This window comes from Daldinia decipiens (genome assembly GCF_022478715.1).
Source record: "Daldinia decipiens strain CBS 113046 unplaced genomic scaffold F4813scaffold_19, whole genome shotgun sequence".
NCBI lineage: Eukaryota > Fungi > Ascomycota > Sordariomycetes > Xylariales > Hypoxylaceae > Daldinia > Daldinia decipiens.
Window position 1 is genome coordinate 215,992 of NW_026054562.1, and position 16,197 is coordinate 232,188.

General features: G+C 29.1%; 4 protein-coding genes across 4 annotated transcripts; 3 read left to right on the forward strand and 1 right to left on the reverse strand.

The window, feature by feature from the left end:
• Positions 1–599: 599 nt before the first annotated feature.
• Positions 600–2,147, reverse strand: F4813DRAFT_390024 (major facilitator superfamily domain-containing protein; the record flags this gene model as incomplete). Its single annotated transcript, XM_049246946.1, has 1 exon — positions 600–2,147. The coding sequence occupies one exon, from the start codon at positions 2,145–2,147 to the stop codon at positions 600–602; it is 1,548 nt and encodes a 515-aa protein (XP_049099018.1).
• Positions 2,148–2,391: 244 nt separating this feature from the next.
• On the forward strand, positions 2,392–4,186 carry F4813DRAFT_89677 (taurine catabolism dioxygenase). Its single transcript, XM_049249016.1, has 3 exons — positions 2,392–3,078; positions 3,132–3,274; positions 3,330–4,186. The coding sequence occupies exons 1-3, from the start codon at positions 2,812–2,814 to the stop codon at positions 3,952–3,954; spliced, it is 1,035 nt and encodes a 344-aa protein (XP_049099019.1). The 5' UTR covers positions 2,392–2,811; the 3' UTR covers positions 3,955–4,186.
• F4813DRAFT_89673 (P-loop containing nucleoside triphosphate hydrolase protein) lies at positions 4,167–5,542 on the forward strand. Its single transcript, XM_049249015.1, has one exon. It carries the CDS (start codon positions 4,386–4,388, stop codon positions 5,376–5,378), a length of 993 nt encoding a protein of 330 aa, XP_049099020.1. The 5' UTR covers positions 4,167–4,385; the 3' UTR covers positions 5,379–5,542.
• An 8,805-nt stretch (positions 5,543–14,347) lies between these two features.
• On the forward strand, positions 14,348–15,466 carry F4813DRAFT_89763 (uncharacterized protein). Its single transcript, XM_049249018.1, has 2 exons — positions 14,348–14,909; positions 14,984–15,466. The coding sequence occupies exons 1-2, from the start codon at positions 14,461–14,463 to the stop codon at positions 15,180–15,182; spliced, it is 648 nt and encodes a 215-aa protein (XP_049099021.1). The 5' UTR covers positions 14,348–14,460; the 3' UTR covers positions 15,183–15,466.
• The last annotated feature ends 731 nt before the right edge of the window (positions 15,467–16,197 follow it).

Sequence of the window (16,197 nt, forward strand, 5' to 3'; positions counted from 1 at the left end):
GTATATCGAATATCGTGAAAGCTGAAATCTTCAATACCTCCACCAAGATAAGCTTAGATCCATAGGGTCTCTCAATGACTATCAGTGGCTTGTGGCGTTAGCTGTGCCTCATGTCGTGGGAGGGAACACTGTTATCCATTCCGGCGACGGTCCGTTGTTTGGCCTTTGAAAGACTTTAATTGGCTGTAGGGAAGGTGATGTTATCAGTGTAACATTTTCTTAATAACGAAATGGCGGATTTAAAACTATTCATCCAGGGAAACTTGCAGCTTCTACTGCGGTTGGTTTGAATAGGTAAGGGGTGTGTCAACTACCCATCTGAGCATACATATTGTCCTCTGTGAGCTGAAACACACGTGGGCGCTTCTCTATTAAATACCTAGGTATAATTAAGTCAAATCAATCCTAAGCATAATAGAAACTCCGCAGGCTGTTTACAGGCTAAAGAATGGGTGAATTATTTTGGGGTCATATCTTTCTGAGTAGAGGCAGTCATGAGGTACTGCTAGATAGTAATGACTATTATTCCTAGGAAATATAGATGAGCTTTTATCATTGATAGTAATATCTTCTTCCTAGGTCAACTAAGCCATTGATGTTCAAACCTCCTGTGTTGTTTGCCTCGTAACTTGTTTTCTATTCGCGTGGTCGGAATCAGATGCCTCTTCAACAGCGCCATCTTGCTTTTCTCTCCAGTCCAACCCCCATTCTAAGAGGTTTGGATATTTATCAACGTAAAATCGTATTCCTAGCATAGATACTATACTTCCTACGCAGAACGCTGCAGCTAACGGAAACCCAATCGGATAGGTAGGGGAGTCAGACACTCGCCACGCGCGAAGCGGGATTGTGGCGTGCCCAATATAGACCAGCGTAATGGCGATGGCCACGATGATCGACCGCGCCTCAGGTTCCTTCCTCAGTATCTCCGCAAGCCACGCGACGAGTGCGTAACCCCAAGCAGCCGTAGCAAAAGTGAGGAAATAGAAGGTCATGATTGTAGCATGCGAGTTAGGCCATCCGGCCAGAACAGATGTTGCTACTAGTTGTAAAGCAGCGGCACCACACGAGACTTGCCACCGCCAGCCTTTCCAATCACTTAGTGCATTTAGTGCAATGTTGCAGACGATCGAGATAGCGTAGCCACCGAGAGGAATGAGGTTCACCGTATAGGTTGAATATAATGGTTTCCCAGTTACGTCCGTAACATCTTTGAGATATAGGAGGAAGTATGAGTTGGCGCGTTGCGACCAGGCGAATTGAAGGTAGGCTGCGAGGAACATGTACGTAAGGGGGCTTTTCAGTAATGAGCGGAACTTTCGAACGAGAAGATCGAATGGGATTAGCTCTGAAGTTGTCACTCCGTGTTTAGAGAGTCTTATATATGCTAAATCTCGCTCGGAAGTGTTCAAGTAGAGAGCTCGAGTGATCTTAGGAGAGTCGGGGATGGCCAGAAATCCTATGGCTCCCCACACCATCGTCATAACGCCGGAGACGATGAACAGCCACTGCCAGCCCTCGAGACCATTCACTCCATTCAGGTTTTTATAGAGCGCGGCCTGTAGAATGCCTAGAAACATACTACCAGCCACACCACTGACACCAAATATGGCCAGTCGCTTGCCAAGCTCTTTCGGTGTATACCAGTTGAAGATTAGACTGACGAGGCCAGGCCAAGACGTTGACTCAAAAACACCCAGGAAGAACCTCAACCCAAAAATAGTTTTCGCATTTGGCGCCTTATATGTCGCCAAAGTGAGTGCACCCCAGATAATTTCACAGATTGGTAGAAAGATTGAGGGGCGAACTCGGGTCTGTATCATTTGAGCTGGAACGATAAAGAGCGCGTAGCCGATGGAGAAATAAGTGGTGAATTCGACTAGCTCATTTCCATAGAGCGAAAGCGATTCTTTCATGCCCGAGACATAGGCTTGCGTTGTTGCTGACTGGTCCATATCTTTCATTAAACCAGCGACGAAGGCCCAAGTCAACATGAAGACGTCAAGTTTGAAAACTACGACATGCTCTGGGTTCTTGAAATAAGGGTGTATCTTTCCGAGCCATGTTGGTGATGCAGTATGTAGCACATCGGCCTGATTGTCAGGGCTTGGCTTGCCCGTGTATTCACTTGACGGGGTTGATGCCATTAACTCAGTCATCCGGGGGTGTTGGAATTAGATGAAAAAGGAGAAACTATCAGTTGGTCACTGTCGGGGGCATTGATATTCTCAAGAGGACGAAGTCTCAAGACATGTCTAGGTACACTATTGGTAGCATGCTAATTATAAAGCTGTTTACTATTAGTATAGACCTGCTTAGAAAAAGCCAAGAACTTACCATAGGCCGGTTTATGATGACATTCAAGCTATAATCATGGCATTGAGAGTTGGCCTATTTAACACTAGTACAATACGGCCTATAAAATGAATAACTACCTAATATTATCTACCCAGCTTCAGTAATAGTATCTCGTAGTTATTGGAACCGTACGGTCGGTATTTGATCTCTCTAACCCAAGCCAAGATGCCGTCATCTACCATGCCGATGTCGTGATGAAAAGTTGACCTATCTAATCCATGTCGGGTCCGATTGATGACCCACCGGGATCTAGGTCTACTGTATCATGTCGGGAATGCAGAGACCGAGCATGGTTCTTTTAGAGAAACCCGGCCGGTGAACGGCGAGAACGGCATGTTCATAGAAAGCTTGGGCTCCGGTACAGACCCTGGAACTTTCACACATCTTCAATAGCCGGCGCTCCAGTAACCTTCAATTTCAAACGACATGCGAAGTCAGGAATAATTTATCAACATGTCATCTGACCCTCTGTATCCAGCTTACCTCCCAACCAGGCCAGATGGGTATATGCCTACCTTGGACGTTCCTCCATTTGAGGCGGATGAGCCGGGTAGCCGCGCGGACCCCCTGAAACCGGCCATTTTTAAAGCGAACGCGAAGATAACAAACATCACGCCGAGGTTAGGGACAGAGATCACCGGCGTCCAACTAAGCCAGCTTTCTCCAGCAGGGTTAGATGAAGTTGCTTTGCTGGCAGCCGAGAGAGGCGTCTTGGCTTTTGTGAGGCTCGAATTAGACACGTCGATAAAAGTATTACTAACATTTAAATGCAGAGGGATCAAGACTTTGCAGACATTGGATTCGAAAGACAACGAGACATTGTGAAGTATTACGGACCCTTGCATAAGCATCCTACGATGGGTTATCCTGCGGGAACAAGCCCAGAATTCCATGTAGTGTATGCGGATGAAACTGCGTAAGTGTGCGAAGTCTAGACAGATGCGGGATGGCTGGTACTAATGCGACCGCAGTGGTAATCTTAGAACACTTCTCGGCCCTCGCACAGCGTACGACTTATGGCACGTCGACCAGACATTCACGCCAAATGTGCCATCAACAACCTTTTTCTGGGTTCTTGAAATTCCAGAATCTGGTGGCGGCGACACGGCCTTCACATCCCTAACGGCAGCATATGAAGCATTGTCACCTACTTTTAGACAGCTTCTTGGAGGGTTAAGTCTCTATCACACGTCGGCTTCGGTTGGAGAAGTTGCTCGTATCGGGACGGAGCGTGCCTTGAAGGAGGCTGTCAACACGACGCATCCCTTGGTTATTAAACACCCTGTCACGGGTAAACCCTCGTTATTCGTAAATCCAACTATCGCTCGCAAGATCGAGGGGTTCTTACCGGAGGAGTCGGATAACCTCCTGAAGTTCCTACACGATCATATCAAAAGTCTCGATTTTAGCTGTAGGATCAAATGGGAAAGAAGAACTGTCGTGGTTTGGGATCAAAGAGCTGCAGCACATAGCGCGGTACCTGACTTTGCGGATGGAGAGAGACGGCATATGGTGCGGATGATACCTTACGGTTCTAAGCCCGAGCCGGCGTTTCCAGAACTGTTCAACGCTTTCGAAGAGAGGATACATGGGTGATTGTTTGCATGGTAAATGAACAGTAATTTTAAGGTATTAAATGTACTTACCTAGGTAGGTACCTGTGTTGAAATGGCAAGGCTCCGGTCCCGTCTGCGCTGTAAAAGCAAACAGATGTATTGCTGTACTTATTGTAAGCCACATGATTAGCATCCGGATGTGACAAGTCAGTTGAGAAATAAGCAGGCCACCATTATTACATGCGGGAAGCGTGCATATGTACTCAACGTGGCAAGCCAACGCTACGGTAGCCTGCATCAATAGGTTCCTCTGATAAGCAGGCTCTCTATATTGAGGGAAACCAAGTCGGGTTGCCTGAGAGAGGGGTGTTCCCCTTGATATCGAGCTCCAAGCTCCCCTCTTTGAACTAGAACCTTGCATACCTACCTAGGTACACTGAATAACTCCTACGTGAACAGCAGCGCCTCAATATGGCGCCCCAAGGAGCGGCTATGTCGCTTCAGTCTAAGGATCACAAGATATTGATGGATATTATTGATAAATTGAGATCAATGGGAATTAACCGATATGTCAATCTTCCCCAGATTGTCGTCTGCGGCGATCAGTCATCGGGTAAAAGTTCTGTTTTGCAGGCAATTTCGGGCATGTCTTTTCCGACCAAGGATAACCTCTGTACACGTTTCGCGACGGAACTGATCTTACGACATACTAATGAGCACATTGAAGAGAAATGTCGCGTGTCTATTTCTCCTGGTATCGATCGCTCGGCTGAAGAAAAGGAACGTCTTGAGAAGTTCCAATACTCCGAGATTCCCGACAACTTCAACTTCAATATTGGAGCCTTAGTGGATAAGGCCAAAGAAGTCATGGGAGTTGGTTCTGATCAGGGTAGAACTTTCTGTAAGGACGTCCTTCGTATCGAACTATCCGGTCCAACTCAGCCTCACTTGACAATCGTCGACCTCCCGGGACTTTTTCGTGCTGGTAATAGGGAGCAATCCGCTGAGGATGCTGCGATCGTACAATCGCTAGTGCTGTCGTACATGAAGAATCCACGGAGTATTATACTGGCTGTGGTTTCAGCTCAGGGCAACTTTGCTTTGCAGGATGTCACCCAGCACGCACGCGAGATTGATATTCGTGGTGAAAGGACCTTGGGGCTCATCACAAAACCGGACACGCTCGACGTCGGTTCGGCAAGTGAGCGTGACTACTTCGATTTGGCACAAAATAGGGACGTCAAGTTCCGGCTTGGATGGCACGTTATGAGAAACCGTGATTTCAAAAGCAGAGATGTCACGAATGAGGAGTGGGACCAAGCAGAGGCAGAGTTTTTCGGTCAAGGCGTCTGGGCTGGACTACCACGATCCCAGAAAGGGTCTGTAAGCCTACGTACTCGGCTGAGCGAGGTGCTAAAGGAACAAATACTTAAACAGCTATTTGAAGTTCTAGAAGAAATTTAAAGAGGGTTAACCGTTGGCTCCGCCTTTTGGTACATATCTATTTTGTAGCATACGAGATCAATATAATATAAATAATAGGAATAATTTTAATAAATAATTATAATTATAATGAACTGGTGTGGTGCCACATCGCCAAAAGCAAAGGTATTATTATGTAATCTTAGGTTATAAGCCATATAAAGGTTTAATATTTATTGTATTCTTTTAATTAAATAGCCACGATTATTATTATTTAATTATGCATTTAATATAAATATATTTATTATTTTTCTATATTTATAGCTTATAATCTTATTTTATATATTTATTTTATATATTTTATCCGATTAGTAAATCCTTATAATTCTTTTAAAGTATAATGTTATTATTAATTATTTAAAGCTTTTTACGAAAATTTAAACGTTGAAATGATATGTTATACTTTGTAAAAGATACCAACTCTTGTTTAATAATATTAATTTAATTAATTTAAAAGTAATATTTATTTATTAAGCTTTTTTTAAGTATTTTTACGGGTTTTTTTTTATAGTTTTTTTTTTAACGTAACATTATTTTTTATCGATATTAACTTTAATTCTCGTTTAATTTAAGTCGATTTAATTTTTAAAAGGTTAATAAATATTTTATTAAGTTTAAATAATATAAGCTAATGTTTATTAAATATTATATCGTTTAATCGTATTTATAATTTATTATTTTTAACCCGTTAATATTATATTATAACCGTTGATAAAAAAAATACCTTATTATTTAATGGTTGTGTAACATTGATATAAAAGTACTTTATTAATAATAAAGTACTTTTATCGTTAATAAAAAAAAAACAAAATATTTGATTTTATTAAGTAAAAAAATTAAATATCCATTATTATTAAAATATAAAAATATAATATACTTAATTAATTTTAAATAAATTTTTTTTTTTTAAATATTTTAATATATTAATTTTAATATTATTAATTTATTTATTATTATTTTATTATTATTATTATTATTTTTATTTATATATATATTTATTAATATTAATTAATATTATTAAATAATAATAATATAAATTAATAAAATTAAAAAAATTATTATTATTTTAATTTAAAAATTTTTATTATAATAATATAAATAATATTAATACCTTTTTTTATATTACTTTCATAATTTATAATAAATTATAATTTTATTTTTTTATATAATTTATTTACATTTTAAATAAATTATTGTAATTTAAATTCTTTATTTATAAAATTATCATTATTTATATCATTAATCTTTCTTATTATATCTTAAAAAATATAAGTAGAAAGTTTAACATAAACGTAGATTTATATTATATATAATTTTATTAAATAAAAAAATATAAATAAATTATATAAATTCTTAAATTATTTCTTTAATTAAATATTTATATTTAATATAATATTTAATTATATAATAATATAATAAAAAAAAATTAATTTCTAAATAGTTATATTTAAATAAAAAATAATATAAATATTTTTTATATTAATAGATTTTAAAATTATTAATAATAAAACATTATATATATGTTTAATTAAGAAAGTAATAATTAAGTATTAAAAATAATTTAAAAAATTTATAGTAAATAATTTTAAAATATTATTAAAATAATTACGATTGGTGTTATAAAGTGTATTAATATAAAAAGGTATTTATATAGGGAAATATAACGTTAATTATATAAAGATATTTATTAATTTTATATTATTATATAATTTATTTATATAAAATATTATTAAATTAAAGGTAATAAAAGTAAAGTAATTTAATATATTAATATAAAAAATTTCGGTTTATAAAACTAAAAAAAGATTGGTATATCCCGTTATATACGCGTTTATATAATTATAAATGTTAATATAATAATATTAGGTAATTTTTAATTTATAAATGTTAATGTATACAATTATATTTATAAAATAAACCTTAATATAAAATATTACGCCTTAAACCTTATTTCTTTTTAATTTATAATATATATTATTTATTTTATAATTAAAATAAATATTATTTTTTATTTTTAACCAATTATTATTAATTTTTAACGTTTTATTATTAATTTAATAATTAAAACTTATTTTTTAACCTTATAACCAACCATTGCTTTTAACATACCTTTTTTTTTCCCTTCCCTATATACTTAACCTTAACCCGTTATTATAAAATATATCAAATTATTTATAATAATTAATATAAATTTAATAAAATAATTAAGGTAATATTTAAATATTATCCAACCCTTTTCCCTTTTCTTTATTAACTTAATAAAAATTATCCGTACCTTTTATAAAATAATAAAAATATAATTTAAGATATAATTTTAAATATAAAATTAACTAGGTATAATCCCTTTTTTTAATTGTAAAAAATATATTTGAACCTTTTAAACCGTTATTAGATAGTTTATATATAATATTAACGGTTTTATTAAATATTAAATTAAATGGAAAAAATTAACTTATTGAAAATTACGATTTTTCTTCTTAAATAATTTTATCGTTTTTATAAGTATTTAATTTTTTTACCCAAACCTTTATACCCGTTAGTAATTAATAGGTTTAAACTTATTATAATATTCTCCCGGTATAAATTCTTAATAAAATATACTTTTTAATTATTATAGGTTATTTTAAAAAAATTTAAAATAATGAAAATAATTATATAAAGGAAGTATATAATATTTTTAAAAATAAATTTTGATTTTTTTTAAACGTATATTATACGATAAAAATTTAATAAATATAATTTTATACCATATTTTTTATTATTTTTATTAAAAAAATAATAATTTATTTTTTTTATAATATATTTAAATATTAATATTTTATAAATATATATATAATTATAAAATAATATTTTAATACGGAATAAAATAAGATATAATACCATTAAAATTAAATAGTTATTATTTTTTATAACATAAAAGTTAAAAAAAAATAAGGGTAAATTTAATATAAAGGTATTATAAGTTATATTTAATAAATTATTATTATATTAACGTATTTTTGGATTTGATTTTAAGGGAAAGTAGTAATTTATTATAAATATATATTATTTATTTTATTGTATTATTTTAAGAAATTAATTAATAAATTTTAAATATTTATTGAAATATTTAAGAATTTTAAAGGGATATATTAATTTATAATAAGTATTGATAGTAAAAATAGTAATAATAATAAGTATAATATTAGTTAATATTATATTAATTAAAAATATTATTATAATAATAAAAGTAATAAATATAATATTTATTAAAAAATGTTAAAATATTAAAAATATTATTATTAGGTATATAAAAAAAAAAATATTAATTAATTAAATATTTGGAAAAAAAACGTAAAAAGGTTAAAATTTAATAAAAGGTTAAGAAAAATTAGGTAAAAGAAAATTATGTAATTTTTTTAATTAAATACGAAGGTATTAAAAATTTTAACGTAAAAAAGTTTAAAGAATTTATTAAAAAAGAAAAAAAGCCAAAAAATTAATATATAATTATGGTTTATTTTTTAAATAAATTTTTTTAATATTAATTTAATTTATAAATGTTAATTTTTAAAAAATTTATTAATAAATTTAATATTAATATTATATTTATTTTTAATTAATATGTAAAAAATATATTTTAAAATATTATATTGGATATAGGAGTAATGTAAGTGTTAATTATAAGCAAAAATTAATATTAAGTTTTTATTAACGAAAATTTAAAATATTGTAATAATTTAAATATTAATTATGTTAGTAAAATTAATATATGTTTTAGAAATAGTTTATTTATTAAATTATTGGGAATTATGATAGTTAATATCTTATTTAGTAAAGTAAATTTTTATATAATAAAAATGAATATTTTGTTTTTTTTTATTAAAGATATAAATTGTTTAAAAGTATATTTTAATAATATTATTAATTAATTAATTAATAAAAATAGTGTAATAATTAAAATTATGCGAAAATGGGGATATTTATAGTTTTAATTTAATGATGTTATTTATTTTATAAAGGTAAAATTGTGTTGTTTGTATATATATTTTGGTTATTTATTTATTAGTAAGTTTTATAATTTATTTAATAAAGTAAAATATAAGGTAAATATTAAAAATTTTAAAAAAATTAATAAGTTTTATTATTATTGTTAGGTTAAAGATAAAGTATTTTAATGTTTTAAGTTTAATTTTAAGGATTTTGATATAAATTTTAATTATAAAATGATTATTGATATTATATATTTAAATAGGAAATTGGTTTTTTATGTAATTAATGTAATAATAAGGTTTTAAATAGCTTGATTTATAAAAAGTATTTTTGTTAAAGAAATTTGGGAAATGTTTAAATAATATTAAATTAATATATATTTGGGATTATTAGACGTTTTTAGTTATAATGCGGGTATTAATTTCGATAGTGTTAAATTTTATAATAAAATTTACCTTATAGAAATTATTTATAATTAAGTATTTATTAAAATATATTGGTTAATTGGTAAGGTAAAAAAATATTATAGTTTAATTTAGAAAATATATAAAATCATTTTTAAAGAAGTATAAGAGTTGAAAAAAATTTATTTATAAATAATAGTTAAAGTTATAAACGATATGGTAAATTTAAACAGTTTTATTTTTATTTTATTGGTTTTTAACGTTTATTTAAAAATTAATATAGATTTTTTTTTATGTAATTATAATTAGAAAGGATTTAAGCGGTATAAAAAGTTATAATTGAAATTAAAAAAGTCAAAATGTAAAAAACTATTTGCGACGTTATAAATATGCGAAATGGATTAAATATTTTAAAAATGTTGTTTATGTTATTATTTATTAATAATAACGTATTAGTTTATTGTAAAAAAGGCGGATGGGAAGGATTATATAAGGTTATTATTATTATAAATAAAGATGTAATTATTATATTAAACGCGTTAAAAGGTATTTTAATTTTTTGGAATATATATGTTAAGTTATATATATAGTTAAAAAAAAGTTTTAAAGTTTATTTATTGTTATTATTATCTTAGTTTAACCTTAATAAATATAAGGTTATATTTAATAAGGATTTAAATATATTTATTATGAATATAATATATATTAATATAAAGGAAAAAAATAATTATATCTTTGTTTTAAAATTATAATTAAATAGAAAAATAATTGTGTTAAGAAAGTTATATAAGATTTTTGATATAAAAGAATTTAATATTCTTTTTATAAATAATATTTTATAATTTAAAATGTATAATAAAATATTTTATTAAAATATAATTATATTTAAATTTTATATAATTTATAAAATTAAAGGAAAGAATATGTTAATATTATATAAAAAATTATAATTTGTGGTATAAAGTTATAAAAATCTTAATAAAAATTTTATTATAATATATATTCTAATAATTTAATATGTTAATTAATGTTTAATATTAATTTTAATATTTATATTATAATAATAAAGTATAAAGGTAATAATTTAAAATATTATTATGGCGTATATATAATTTAAAATATTTATATAAAAGATAATATATATATATTTATTTTTAAAATTAAAAAGTAAATATTTTAAAAGAATATTATTATAAGTAATTAAATTTTTATATAAATTTGTAAAATTAAATATATATTAATTTAAAATTTATTTTAAGTATTATTAAAAGGAATTAAATATAATTTTATTAGTATTTAATTTATATTTGTTAATTATAAAGTTAAATTAATTATTTAGAGTTATTAGTTTATAAATAAATAATATATTAAATATTGGTATAGTGGAGTTTTTAATTGAAAAGAATAAAGTTTTTATAAAGGTAGGTATTAAGGCGAAATTTTAAAAAATTTTAAAATTAAGTATAGTTGAAAATTTTAATAAATTATAAATTATAATTTATAAAAAAATAATTTTTATTATTTAGAAAGGATAAATAAAAAGGTTAGAAGAATTGGATTTAAAGATATTTAATATGATTAAAAAATTTATAAAATAACGTGTAAAAAGTGTTTATATTATATTTATTTATTAGTTTAAAGTAATTTTTAATTATTTTATGATAGTATAATATATAAAATTTAAATTAAAAGAAATTAAAATCTTTAATGTAAAAATTAAATGGTAAATAAATTATAAGGATTAAAGCTTTAAGTATGTAAAGTTAAATCTTTAAAACTTACGTTTATATGTTTTTATAAACGGTTTATTTGTTAATAATAAGGATATAAATTTTTAAATTAATTATATTATAATATTTAATAATAAAAAACCTATAAATTATAATAATAAAATATAATTTATTAATAATATTATCTATTAGTTTTTTACTAAATATAAACGTATTATATGTAATATATTTGCTAATGAAATTTATAAAATGGTATAAGGTTTTAATATAGATTACGTTATTTATAATATTATTAATATTATTTTAAGTTGATTAAACCTTTTAACAATCTTTTTTATTTTATATATAAATTCTTTTTTATTATATTAATATCTTATTTAAATAGGTAATATTAACAAAAAAAGATTAATAATTAATTTTATAGTTTTAAGATAATTGTATAAAAATAAAGAAATTAATAATATTTAATAAATATATAATAATTATAATCTAACAGATGTGATAATAAAAACATTTTTAAATAAGGTTATAAAAATATTAATAAAAGATAATTAAATTGATTTATATTTAAAAAGGTAGGTAAAATGCGGAAAAATTAGAAATAATATTAAATTAATGTAATAATAAGTTATTAAAGTTAATTATTAATATTAATTTAAACGTAAGTTATTATAAGAAATAAAAAAGGATATATTAAAAATGAAATGGTATAATATATATTAGTGTAATTTTATTTATAAGATAATTCTTAATTTAAATTATTATAATTTTATTCTTTAATTATTATAAATGTATATAATTATAAATATATAAAAATATAAATATATAATAGTATATATTTAGACTAATATAAGTATATGTTAATATAAATTATAAGGTTTTATTTATTTAATTATATTTTATAATTAATTAATTATAAAAAGAAAATAAAGTAAATAATAATTGTATAATATTAATATAAAAGGATTTTATTAATAATAAGGTACTTTTATTATTAATAAGGAAGAAAAAAATAAAATATCCGATTTTATTAGATAAAAGGGTTGGATATTTATTATTATTGAAATATAAAAATATGTTATATTGAACTAGTGTGGTGCCACATCGCCAAGAGCAAGGGTATTATTATGTAATCTTAGGTTACAAGCCATATAAAGGTTTAATATTTGTTATATTCTTCTAATTAAATAGCCACGATTATTACTATTTAGTTATGTATTTAATATAGATATATTTGTTATTTTCCTATATTTATAGCTTATGGCCTTATCTTGCGTATTTATCTTATATATCCTATTCGATTAGTAGATCCTTATAGTTCTTCCAAAGTATAATGCTATCATTAGCTATTTAAGGCCTTTTACGAGGATTTAAACGTTAAAGTGATATGTTATACTCTGCAGGAGATACCAACTCCTGTTCAATATTTAGTTAGCCTTAAATAAATTCTTCCTTCTTTAAATATCTTAATATACCAATCTTAATACCATTAATTTATTTATTATTACTTTATTATTATTATTATTATTCCTATTTACGTACGTACTTATTAATAAATTTTAATAAAAAAAATTTATTACGATTTATTAAATAATATAAAAAAATGTTTAATTAAATATAATATATTAATTAGTTAAAAAGTTATAAAAATTTATTTTAAAGATTAAAATAAATTATTAAATTATTAGTTTATATTTTAAAAAGTTTTTAATATTACTTCAGTTTTTTTAAGTTTTATTTTTAATTTAAAAAAGTTTAATTTTATTAAAAATATAACTTTAATTTTTTTAATAACGTTTTTAAGTTTATAAAATATTAATATTTTAATTAAAAAATTATTTAAAATTAATATAATATTTATTAAATTTATAATAAAGTTTTTATTTAATAAAATTAATAAAGTTTTTAATAAAATTATTATAAAATTAATTATAATAAAAGTTTATATTAAATATTTAAAAAAAATATTAATAAATATAAAATTATAAAAATAACGTAAAATATTATTTAATTTAAATTTAACATTTATAAATATTAAAGTTATTATAAAAAAATAATTAAAAATTTAAAAATTAAGTAATATAATTATAATTAATAATTTTAATATTAATTTAAAAAATAAAATTTTATTAATTAAATTAATAATAAAAAATTATATTATTATTAAAATATAATAAATTATAAATTAATTAAATTTAATTTAATTAAATAACGTTAAATTAAAGTTAAGGTATTTATTTTAAAAGTTTAAAAATTTAAGGTAGCTTTTATTAGGGTGGCTTTTGTAAGGGTGTTTTGACTTATAATATTTATGAAGCAAGGTATAAATGTCTTTAACATGTATATATATCAAAGTACTATGGGCCCCCTTTCCACAAATAGGGAGCCACGTGACATGCTGGATATATCCACGCCTCCCTTGCAACAAATTTATGTACATACATGTACATAGGTCCATATTCTGTATCTGTACAGGGGCCCCCACTTAGCGCTATCCAGTACCTACATAGGTACCTATGTACATGTATGTAGCTTGGAAAATCGTTGATCCACATTATTCTTTTTTCTTTCAATTGATCAATTGAAGCAACCCACCTAGAACTATTCTCGACCCGATTATCCCCGGAGACATTGGAGGATTTGATGTAGAAGTGCGAGGAGCACATATCTGGCGAAAAATAAGAAGGCTACGACGTTGGAGGAGAGTCGAAGTCCTAGGAACGACAGCAGCCGCGAGGAGTAGCATCAGAGCAGGTCGAGGGTGAACGAGATATCGAGGATTAGGTTGAAGGTTGCGCTCGAGCTATCAGCCAGTTACTCGTGGCCTTGAATCGCGGCAGAAACGGGAAATCGACGAATAGAGAGGTAGCAACGACGAGCCGTCATCAAAGACCATAAGTTTGGACGAGCGGACATAGCGACGATTATAAATATACCCGATACGCAGGCTTAAGCACGATGTTCACGCCTACTTTCCGCGGCCTCCTCATGAGGCTCCCATCGACTACTCCTCTCCCCAGTCTCTTCTATGGCCCGTCCTCGGGCCGGCCTGCTGCCGCGACGGCTGTAGCAGCATGTTCATCGCCATTCTTCTCCACACCTATTTCTCGGCAGATACATACCACGACTCCTCGGAATGCGAGGATCGGTGGTGGAAAAGGCTCCAGTGCTAAAGGTTCAGGCGGCAAAGGTTCGGGCGGCAAAGGCTCTGGGAAAAAGAAGCGCAAGGGAGGGAAAGGCGAGGGCCCTGATCCCAGAATCCAGAACCTGAAAGCTTCGATGCCCCGTGCCGTTCCCGCCCCTCTGAGATTCGCGCGAAATCGTGCGCTGCGTCACTGGACTATTCATCGCGCCTGGTTATTGTACCAGCGCAAGGAGCGGGAGAGGGAGGCGCATGAGCTGGAGCGGTACGTCTAACCTCGCATACATTCTTCTTCTTGATACTGTGTTGTGACGATACGTTTGCTAATCGGATACGTAGGATGTATCAATCGATGCATAATGCCTGCGAGGAATTGCGCAAGACTAGTGGACCTGGCACGCGGGACGAGGGATACTTGTATCGCATGGCTATGGAAAAGAAAGGTGTATACGGACACAACAGCATCCCGATCGAGTATGCGAGACCACAGACGGAAACACCGGCTCGAGAGCCTTGGAATCACGGCTGGACCCGGTGAGGAGTCCTCATCCGGCCCGCATCCGAATTCCCGGTCTAGAATTCGTGTAACATAGAGTCGTCTCCGACATTACGTGGACTAGAAACCACCATATCCAATGAACTATTAGCTGCATATCTGCTGCGTAAACTTTGAGCACGTCTGCGTGCGTTGTTTTCCCCCCCTCCCATCCGATCGCCACTTTACCTTGGCAGGTAGAGACGTGGGAAGACGCAATCAATTACATCATTCGATCATATACCTGGATGCAGATGCAACGCCTACAGTAGCTTGCAGTGATGGACATGCCTAGTTGGGGAAGTAGGTGTGTTTTGTTTTTTCATGTATGTTTGCTCGATCCTCTTGGCCCGATCCTCGGTAAAGAGGCATGGAAAGGAGTAAGGGAAAGCAAGTAAATACTAGATCCACTTTGAAACTGCTGGGAACGCTTCGCCGAAATCCTTTATGCTTCACTTTACGTTAGAGGCGGACTATTATCAATGTGAAATTAATGCTCTGGTTCAATGCCTCTCCTTATTAACAATAACTAGGTACTTTATCTTCTCGCGATAGAGAAGGTTGGGATTTCCGGAAACCCCACAGGATCGGCTTCCCTAATCAGTTCAGTTCATTTCAGTCTGTTTCCAACCTAGATACAGGTGTAGTCTGTCATCGTGGTTTCGTCTGTGGGTGAGCGAGGGTGAATGATATCACAATGGAAATAGCTCTCCTTGAATGTTTCGATAGATAGGTGGGATGGGTTGGATAGATTGGTCGTGATGCTGGATACGTAGTTTGTAGGTCCTGACAAGAGCTCGTCTCGTTCGAGGTAGATTGCAGGCTGTTATGAATCCCAATCCCCAATTGCTTCCTCCGGCACGCATAATCCGAGGGCCTCCTATTCCTCCTCCTCCGCCTCCGCCTCCGCCTCCGCCTCATTTTCTCTCCTCTTTCTCTTCTTCGGCCTCCTGTTGTAATATTCCAACAAAAGCAAAACGAAAGGAAAATAAATAGTATTTCGGAATAAATATTCAAT

Coding starts and splice junctions, on each gene's coding strand:
- F4813DRAFT_89677 (XM_049249016.1), top strand. CDS start 2,812: ATGTCATCTGACCCTCTGTATCCAGCTTACCTCCCAACCAGGCCAGAT. Junction 3,079..3,131: donor AGAGAGGCGTCTTGGCTTTT/GTGAGGCTCGAA, acceptor ATTTAAATGCAG/AGGGATCAAGACTTTGCAGA. Junction 3,275..3,329: donor GTGTATGCGGATGAAACTGC/GTAAGTGTGCGA, acceptor ATGCGACCGCAG/TGGTAATCTTAGAACACTTC.
- F4813DRAFT_89673 (XM_049249015.1), top strand. CDS start 4,386: ATGGCGCCCCAAGGAGCGGCTATGTCGCTTCAGTCTAAGGATCACAAG.
- F4813DRAFT_89763 (XM_049249018.1), top strand. CDS start 14,461: ATGTTCACGCCTACTTTCCGCGGCCTCCTCATGAGGCTCCCATCGACT. Junction 14,910..14,983: donor GAGGCGCATGAGCTGGAGCG/GTACGTCTAACC, acceptor TCGGATACGTAG/GATGTATCAATCGATGCATA.